This window comes from Aegilops tauschii, chromosome 1 (genome assembly GCF_002575655.3).
Source record: "Aegilops tauschii subsp. strangulata cultivar AL8/78 chromosome 1, Aet v6.0, whole genome shotgun sequence".
Classification (NCBI taxonomy): domain Eukaryota; kingdom Viridiplantae; phylum Streptophyta; class Magnoliopsida; order Poales; family Poaceae; genus Aegilops; species Aegilops tauschii.
In genome coordinates, this window is record NC_053035.3 from 184,786,440 (window position 1) to 184,796,280 (window position 9,841).

The 9,841-nt window shown below is 46.6% G+C and overlaps 1 protein-coding gene across 3 annotated transcripts; it reads right to left on the minus strand.

Moving 5' to 3' along the window:
- Nucleotides 1–3,907: 3,907 nt before the first annotated feature.
- Nucleotides 3,908–6,835, minus strand: LOC109734054 (probable NAD(P)H dehydrogenase (quinone) FQR1-like 1). Of its 3 annotated transcripts, none has more exons than XM_020293274.4 (3): nt 6,689–6,835; nt 5,948–6,552; nt 3,908–4,497 (listed from the first exon to the last, which is right to left on the minus strand). In XM_020293274.4, the coding sequence occupies exons 2-3, from the start codon at nt 6,478–6,480 to the stop codon at nt 4,269–4,271; spliced, it is 762 nt and encodes a 253-aa protein (XP_020148863.1). In that variant the 5' UTR covers nt 6,481–6,552; nt 6,689–6,835; the 3' UTR covers nt 3,908–4,268. The 3 variants fall into 3 exon arrangements, with proteins under 3 accessions (XP_020148863.1, XP_020148865.1, XP_020148864.1); XM_020293276.4 differs by having other exon boundaries at nt 6,644–6,798; XM_020293275.3 differs by having other exon boundaries at nt 6,654–6,795.
- Nucleotides 6,836–9,841: the final 3,006 nt, after the last annotated feature.

Consider the following 9,841-nt stretch of genomic DNA (forward strand, 5'->3'; position numbering starts at 1 on the left):
TGAACCATTTGATGTTTGGGGATTTGATTACATGGGACCTTTTCCTTCCTCTAATGGGTATACACATATTTTGGTTGCTGTTGAGTTACTAAATGGGTAGAAGCTATTACAACCAGTAGTGTCGATCACAACACCTCTATTAAAATGCTTAAGGAAGTTATTTTCCCAAGGTTTGGAGTCCCTAGATATTTAATGACTGATGGTGGTTCACACTTTATTCATGGTGCTTTCCGTAAAATGCTTGCCAAGTATGAAGTTAACCATAGAATTGCATCACCTTATCATCCTTAGTCTAGTGGTCAAGTTGAACTTAGCAATAGAGAAATAAAATTAATTTTGCAAAAGATTGTCAATAGGTCCAGGAAGGATTGGTCAAAGAAATTAGATGATGCACTTTGGGCTTATAGAACAGCATATAAAAATCCTATGGGCATGTCTCCTTATAAAATGGTTTATGGAAAAGATTGTCATTTGCCTCTTGAGTTAGAACATAAAGCACAAACGAAGTAAACGAAGTTGCAATGGCTAACTTTTAACTAAACAAATCACAAGGAAAAAGCTACTAGATGGACCTACTTATTCTGGAGCAAGGGGTGGCGGCCAAGGAGGTGGGAGGACGTCCCAAGGCATCCTAAAACCAACCCTAGGTCGTACAAGGCCCATGGGCCCAAGTGGAGGTGATGCAACACCTTTGGACTTGTAGTTTGACTCGGATTTTGCTGCATCATCAGATTGTTTCGTCAATAACTCAACGCTCTTGACGAATTTGAAGGTGAATCCAATTGAGTTGGAAAGAGCATGAAATCTACTTTCCAACAAAAAAAGAATCACCCAATTCGGAATCTGTATGAAAGAGTTCTTGGCGTTTTGAGTCAGGTATGTATGTGCAGTCCGAATCTGAATCCAGAACGTGAGAGACTTGGACTCTATCTTCTCTTGGCCCAAATGTGACGTGAGAAGACTTTTTGAACAATTCCTAAACTTCTCTTTTCCCCTTATCTTCATATGTGGATTGTACAAATGTGCCATACACCTGCAATTAGACATGACATAAAAGTTTGTGAAGTATTTTTGTCCTGAATGACATAATAAATTATTGCATAGTTTGCATTAGAAATCACCTCACAAATATGCATGTATGCAATATTTTTGGTCGTACCCAAGGTAGTCATGTCCTTATCAGAGTTAATTCCTTGTGCACTAATTTTCGTCTTCCCCGCCATAGATACCAAGTGAGATAGCTATCATTTCTCGAACATTTGGTACTCCATAATGCGCAAATCTTGATCTGGAAGGAGTGATAGGTATTCCAATGCCGCCTCTCCAACACGATGAATCTTACAAGCTTTATCAATAATCACATCCATCCCTAGCCTTTTCCAAACCTCCTTTGCTTTAGTACATAGGAAAACATGTGCTTCGTATCTTCTACACCCTGAGAGCAGGTAGGGCAAGAGGGCGAGACCTTCATGTGTCTATTAGTGAGTGTTGCCCGACATGGGAGAGTGCCATGTAATGTCTGCCATAAAAAGATTTTGACTTTTGCCGGACAAGATAACTTCCATATCTAACCCCATTAGGGTTAGGTGTGGTTCGTCCCATCCCGTTGGAATATTTTAGTTTACTCCCATACTGATAATTCCACTCCAAAGAGTAAGCAGACCGTACCGAAAAGATACCATTTTTCGTATAACTCCAGGCAATAAAATCTTTCATATTATGTTGCGAAATTGGGATTGAAAGAATCCGGTGTGCGTCAATGGGGCACATAGTTTGTCTAATAAGGTTCTCATCCCAATTATTAGAGGTCGGGTCAATCAAATCAACGACTTTTGATAACAAATGTCCCCCCTTGGGGTCACAATCTTCCTAGTGGCACAATTTGGGATCCAGACATCTTCCCAAATATTGATGTTATATCCCCCACTCGCCAAATATAGCCACGCTTGAGAGTAGTAATGCCTACCATAATGCTTTGCCAGGTGAAAGAAGCACCATGCTTTGGCTTGGAGTTTAACAAATCACCATCGGGATAGTATTTGGCCCTTAGAATAGTAGCACACAAGGAGTCAGGATTTTCAAGGAGACACCATGCCTATTTGGCAAGCAGAGCCAGGTTGAAACAGTGGATGTCACGGAATCCCGTTCCTCCTTGGTTTTTTGGTACACAGATTTTCCACCAGGCCATCCAGTGCATCCTCCTCTGGTTCTCCTCGTCTCCCCACCAGAAATGCGCAATCGCGTCAATAATTCATTTACAATTTTTTTGCGCCTACGCCTACCATGCACCATGCATGCATGCACTCACATCGTTTTTCCTTTAAATAAGTCAGCAATCCCGATCTCTCCCTGCCACGTCAGCAAATCCACGCCAAAAAGGGCAACAAGGTTACAAACGTCCGGGATTAGAAAGGATAGGATATAGACTTCAGGGATTCAGAGGTGAGGGTTCGTTTTTGACGAGCCCTACAACTTCAAGGTTTAAATAAGACTTCACTCAACACAAGCTAACTCTCGGAGATGATGTTCTTGATCCCGGTGGCGCCAGCCTTAGCCCATAGGGGCGCCTCATCTTTGATGGTAGTGGAGATATGAGAGACCGACGGTTGATCCTTGTCGAAGATGCAACCGTTGCGGTGTTTTCATAGCCATCATGTGGTTAGGATGATGAGGGGGCCAATCTCTTGCGAGTAGACATAGGTGTGTGATCGCAGGATGCACCCACCAAGACTGGAAGGCCGTGCCGCCATACGGTAAGTCAGCCGTTGACCTCGCCCATCCTAGAATCTCGTGCCAAACTTCTAGAGAAAGAGCAGCCCGCTAGCAGGTGTTGCACGGTCTCGGGCTCTTGATCACATAGGGCGCAGGTAGTCTCGTCAGGGAGGTCGTGGCGAGCAAGACAGTCTACCGACCAACAATGGTCCTGCATAGTCAGGTAGAGAAAGAACTTGATGCGCAGCGGTGCCCATAGCTTCCAGGTCAACTTCCGGTGTGGGTCTTCGCAAGCACCAAAGAAGAGCGCCTAATAGCATAACTAGATGAGTATGTGATCGAGCTGGTCCAACACCAACATAAGGTATCAGGCGCATCCAAGAGACCATGTGGCGCAGACGCCGCCAGAGGTCAATGTATTGAACCATGGCAGTAGGACCTAGTGCTCCCTGGATATCCTGGACGTGGACCCAGGAACGCAAGTGGAGGCCCTGCTGGACGGTACTAGACGTGCGGCGACACCCAGGGACAAGCACGAAGATGAGCGGGGCGATCTTAGCCGTGGACCTTCCCTCGATCCAGTGGTCGGGCCAAAACTTGCAAACGATGTAGTCATTTCAGCTTGCCTGCGTGCGAGCAATGTAGTGAGGCGCTTGCGCCTGTGTTAAAACTGAACTTCCCTGGAGTTGGGGTCATTCTGACCTTGTAAGAATTTGGAGGAGCGGCGTCGTCAGCGTTGTCTGAGACATATTGCGTTTAATGAAACAGGGGATGGCGATCCCAGATGATCTAAAAATAATAATACCATTGTAGACCATGATGTGTTCTAGAGAACTCGTATAAAATATCCCCTCTATAACAGTTAAAAAAATGAGTAATGCTATTTCATAAAGAAGGTTCTATTTCTGCATGAATTTGGGATTTTTTCACCTTCCAGAGATGTAAGTATTCAATGGAAAAAGTGACCAAGCAAAATAAATAAAAATAAACGCTCTTCATACGAAAAACAAAGCAACACGGAAACTTAGGGAGTGTTCGGAGTCCCTCCACTCCAGACTCCGCTCGCGGAGCCGACGGAGCTGCAGGCTAAATTAGCGGAGCTGCAAAATAGGTGCTCCGCAGATCCCTGTAATTTCACGGAGCCAGTGGATAACCGAACAGGCCCTTAAGTTCAGAAAACAAAGTAGCACGACGCTTCACACAGCAAATCTTTTGGCAGATGATGTTATTCGATGTAGCATATGATTAAAATGAATGTATCTTTACATCAAACAGTTCATTGCTCACAGCAATCAAGAAAAACTCACAGGTTCCAGACGGGGGCTTATTTTGCAAATGGACAACACACATCATTCATGTCAACAAATGTACAAAGAAACCTCGGCGTAATTGTATGACTATTCCAACAATCAATCTAAGAGCAAAAGCTGTGCACATGTAGGGACAATAGGAACAGGCGATGCTGAAGAGGAAACAATGGCTGATCAACAGTATAATGGATGGTCGCTGACTGGCTGCTTACAGGTTGAAAGGACGGTTCATCTGCTGGCTCAGAATCAGGCATGGCCGAGCTTCTTGACGAAGGCGGCCATGTACTTGCCCTGGTGCTCGGCGAGGGCAAGTTCCGCCTCGCTGGGCTGCCTGCTACCGTCACCAGCAAAAACTCCAGCTCCATAGGGGCTGCCCCCTCTGATGTCGTCCATGTTAAACATGCCCGAGCCAAAGGTGTAGCCGATGGGAATAAACAGCATCCCGTGGTGCACCAGCTGGGTGATTGCCGTCCAACTGCAGTGAACAACCAAATCATATATGGCCGGTCAGTGACAGGCCAGCAAAGCAAAGGCAGACTGAAAACCAACATAATCAGAAAGCATGAGAAGAGTACAGAAGCAATTCATAGTGAGTAACTAGCTGTTATAAAAATCTATTGACAAGTATGGGCATAATTGACACATTGAACTTTTGCCTATCGTGAGAGCACAAACATACCAAAATGATATGATAAGGCAATGTTTATTTTGGAATCAAGAAAGATAAAACCAATGTATTCTTTATTTGCAAAAGACAAGAGAGTGAATGCTACTTGATTTTTGCCATCACCTCTCATGCTAGACACGCATTGGATCAAAAATGGTGCAGTCAGTTTGAACTTTTAAGTGAAAAAAGAAGATAGTAAATGCTATTTGATTTTTGCTGTAGCATGTCACACTCAAGACAGATTGGGTAGAGGAGCAGTGCAGCTAAATTAGTGAGTTGAAATTTGAATTTCAAATGTCCGCAATTATCGCAGGAGTTTATGAATACTATATATAATCCGTGCTCCTCACAGCCAGCCCATTGCAGATTTGACAGCTCGTGCTTAGACTGAACCACACAAACCAGGTTGAGCAGTGGTACAACAGATTCTCTGATCCAGTACAAGCCTAGAAGTAATGATCCACGGCCATGCTATCTCTGTTATTAATAGCCACACGGTACAGAGCCATGATCATTAGTAATGAAGAAAATAGTGCATCAGCAACTTGAATAGCTCTCAGTAAAGCATCTCATTTCCATATATTGTAGATACCGAACGATCTTTAACATCACCATCATATGCATTATGTCAGTTTGTGAAATTAACTTGCTTGTGATACCCTTAAGGACGATTTTCGTGAAATTTCTCAAGGCGTCATGGTTCATTTGAAACACCCCTACCACGACCACCCCATTCAGTCTGATTCCTTGCCTAGTTAGTGTTGAACATGAGTGCAAGGGCAAATTATATACTGGGTGCATCATGCTGAAAATTCAGGCACTGGAATGATTTAAAGTAGATACGATGTGAAACCGACACACACACATAAAAAACATCCATGCCCGCCTTATTCCTGACCTGCCAGACTTATTGCGGAGACAGCGCGTGCTGATGTCTCCGGATTCGCAACCAATGAAGTCGTGAAAACACCACCAAAATAAAAAGTTGCTCACAATGCACTGATCCTAAAGAATATGTTTATGTATCCTCAAGGTTCAGTGCAACACCTGGAAGGCTAGAAATATATATGTGACATTTCTCTTGTCCGCTATATAATTCAAATAGACAGGGGTCCGGGAGAGGGAAGTGTTCCGATATTGTCCACTTCAAAGAATCATATCAACACCATTTTCCAGTGCATAATAACGAGCACCACCATAAAGATGAAATAATTGACAGATTAATTCATCCCTGTAGAAGAGGTGGTAAGATGCTTACGCAGTGGTTTCCTGGCCGCCGCCCTGGGTGCCGGTGCTGACGAAGAATCCAGCGGGCTTCCCGGCGAGCCTCTGCTTCTCCCAGAGGGAGCCTGTGGAGTCAAAGAATGCTTTCATCTGCGCGGCCATGGCGCCGTACCTGGTCGGGAACCCGAACAGCACCCCGTCGGCTTCCTCCAGGTCGGCCGGCGCTGAGATGACCGGGACGGTGGGGTCCTTGGATGGCGCCTGCATCTTCTCCAGCACCTCCGGCGAGAGAGTCTCCGGCACCCGCCGCAGGACGACCTCCACCCCCTGCACCGCACCCGCTCCCGCTGCCGCGTGACGCGCCAGCGCCTCCACGTGCCCGTACATCGAGTAGAACACGATGTACAGCCGCAGCGTCCGCCTCGACTCCCCGGTGGATGCGTCCAGGGCCTCCTCGGGCGCGTCCCGCGGGACCGCGGTGGCTGACGACGACGAGGGCGCGGCGGCAACGGTGGTGGTCGGCAGCTGGCGCTTCTTGCTGGGGACGCAGCCGCCGCCCTTGCCCATCTCCGGCGCCGGGTATACCACCAGTCAAGTCAACCCTCGATGCAAATTCAACTCCAACTAGGACCAACAAACCTGCATCAAATCAAAGAAGCGGCAATTCAGCAACACCTCCCGCAAATAATGGTTCCAACGAGTGAATAGCGGATCTGGACGAAGAACATGCACGCGATTACAAAATCAGGAATGCGATCTTGGGAACCGCTGAGACCTTGGAATTCTCCTAGGGAGGTGGTCAGGTGGAGTGTGACAGGGAGAAGAAGACTGGGTGTAGTGTGCGAGTGCGGATGCCAAATGCCAGCTCAGCAAGCGACAAAGAAGAGGAAGCGGGGTGTTGGGGGAAAAAGATACCACTACTACTAGTGGAAGGTTCACCACCGGTTGTATGTCAAGTGGGAATGGGCCGGGTCGGCCCACTGGGTCACTGACCCGGCCCAAAATGTCGAGGCCAATGTGCCAGGTGGGTTGGCCTTGAGTCATAAACGGGTCAGTGCAGCCGGCACCGTGCGACCCGATGGGTCATACGGGTCAACCCAACCATCTGATTGCGCTGCTCCCGACGATCTCTGTTTGCCGCCGCTGGCTGCCCCCAACCATCTCCGCCGGTCTGCTGCCGCCGCCGCCGGCCCCCGGCCATCTCTGCCGATTTGCTGCCACCGTCGGCTGCCCCCGACCATCTTTGCTGGCCTGCTGCCGCCGGCGTTCGTTATCTCGGCCGCCGTCGAGCTTGCCGACCTGCGGTCCCGTTCGCTGTCGCCCTTGCCATTCCGGTTGCAGGTGAGACTCTAGCTGGCTTCCTCCCCTTCCCAGCGTAGATCCCGTTCAGCTCGAAGCGCCAATCCTGGTTTCTTTCTTGGTCAGTGATGTGTGGTAGCTGATAACCCACAAGTATAGGGGATCAATTGTAGCCTCTTTCGATAAGTAAGAGTGTCGAACCCAACGAGAAGCTAAAGGTAGAACAAATATTCCCTCAAGTTCTATCGACCACCGATACAACTCTACGCACGCTTGACGTTCGCTTTACCTAGAACAAGTATGAAACTATAAGTACTTTGTAGGTGTTTTTGGATAAGCTTGCAAGATAATAAAGAGCACGTAAATAAAAACTAGGGGTTGTTTAGATAAAGACACAACTAAGTTAGTTTTAGTAGAGAGCCTTTTGTCACGAGAAAGTTATTTGTCCCTAGGCAATCGATAACTAGACTGGTAATCATTATTGCAATTTTATTTGAGGGAGAGGCATAAGCTAACATATTTTCTCTACTTGGATCATATGCACTTATGATTGGAACTCTAGCAAGCATCCGCAACTACTAAAGATCATTAAGGTAAAACCCAACCATAGCATTAAAGCATCAAGTCCCCTTTATCCCATGCGCAAACAACCTACTTACTTGGGTCTGTGCTTCTGTCACTCACGCCACCCACCATAAGCAAATCATGAACATATTGCAAACTCTACAGCGGGGATCCCTCACGCTTGCGCGACACGGAGAGCACCATAGGACAGCACCAATAATAAAACATGCAACTCAAACCAATCTTGATCATCAAATAACCCATAGGACAAAACGGATCTACTCAAACATCATAAGATAGCCATACATCATTGGAAAATAATATATAGCGTTGAGCACCATGTTTAAGTAGAGATTACAGCGGGTAAAAGAGAGAGGTTACACCGCTACATAGAGGGGGGAAGAGTTGGTGATGATGGCGGTGAAGTTGTTGGTGAAGATTGCGGTGATGATGATGGCCACGGCAGCGTTCCGGCGCCACCGGAAGAGAGGGGGAGAGGGCCCCCCTTCTTCTTCTTCTTCCTTGACCTCCTCCCTAGATGGGAGAAGGGTTTCCCCTCTGGTCCTTGGTCTACATGGCATGGGAGGGGCGAGAGCTCCTCCGGGATTGGATCTGTCTCTCTGTCTCTGCGTTCTCTTCGCTGCCCTTTCACCGTTTCGTATATATATGGAGATCTGTAACTCCGATTGGACTGAAATCTTCGCCGTGATTTTTTCCTAAAAATTAGCTTTCTCGCGGCCGAAGAAGGGCATCAACCGCCTTACGGGGAGCCCACGAGGGTCAGGGGCGCGCCCACGGGGGTGGGGCGCACCCCCTGCCTCGTGCCTCCCTCGGGCACCGTCTCGCGTGGATTTTTCTTCCGGAATTCTCCAAATATTCCAAAAAATTCTCCGTCCGTTTTTATCCCGTTTGGTTTCCATTTGATATGGGGTTTCTGCGAAACATAAACATGCAACAAACAGGAACTGGCACTGGGCACTGGATCAATATGTTAGTCCCAAAAATAGTATAAAAAGTTGCCAAAGAGTATATGAAAGTTGCATAATATTGGCATGGAACAATCAAAAATTATAGATACGACGGAGACGTATCAGCATCTCCAAGCTTAATTCCTGCTCGTCCTCGAGTAGGTAAATGATAAAAGATAATTTTTGATGTGGAATGCTACCTAGCATAATCTTGATCATGTATCTAATCATGGCATGAATATTAAGACACGAGTGATTCAAAGCAATAGTCTATCATTTGACATAAAAACAATAATACTTCAAGCCTACTAATAAAGCAATCATGTCTTTTCAAAATAACATGGTCAAAGAAAGTTATCCCTACAAAATCATATAGTCTGGCTATGCTCCATCTTCACCACACAAAATATTCACATCATGCACAACCCCGATGACAAGCCGAGCAATTGGTTCATACTTTTTAACGCGCTTCAGCTTTTTCAACCCTCACGCAATACATGAGCGCAAGCATTGGATATAGCACTATGGGTGGAATAGAATATGATGATGAGGGTTATGTGGAGAAGACAAAAAAGGAGAAAGTCTCACATCGACGCGGCTAATCAATGGGCTATGGAGATGCCCATCAATTGATGTCAATGTGAGGTGATAAAGGCAAAGGTGTCCCGTCTTTCGATGAGATGATGGATATCGCTTTGGTGGAAGTCGACTTTGACGATCCGACTACGAACGTGCGATGACGTCGCGCCTTAGCAATCGCTAAACCAACTCCGAGAGGTTATTGACCACGCCGGAGCACGATCAACCTGACCACGAGGGTCTGTTTCCTGCGACCAAATGAAGAACAAGCAAGAAATTGAGATTGCAATCTGGATATTGCGAATATAAGATGAAAGCTTTATTGATCAAGGTGGGGTTCTGTGACGCCTTTGTCTGGTCGTTGAACACAAACGAAGTACGCGAAGTTGCAGCTATGGCGAACTTTTAATCTAAACAAAACCCAAAGTCTAAACGACGCCCTAAGGGCTGTATATATGGAGGAAGAGGGGGGAATTTCGTGGCCCTTGGGGAAAGGGTCCGAAACCAACCCTATCTCT

Coding starts and splice junctions, on each gene's coding strand:
- LOC109734054 (XM_020293274.4), bottom strand. CDS start 6,480: ATGGGCAAGGGCGGCGGCTGCGTCCCCAGCAAGAAGCGCCAGCTGCCG. Junction 4,498..5,947: donor GGCGGCCAGGAAACCACTGC/GTAAGCATCTTA, acceptor TGTTCACTGCAG/TTGGACGGCAATCACCCAGC.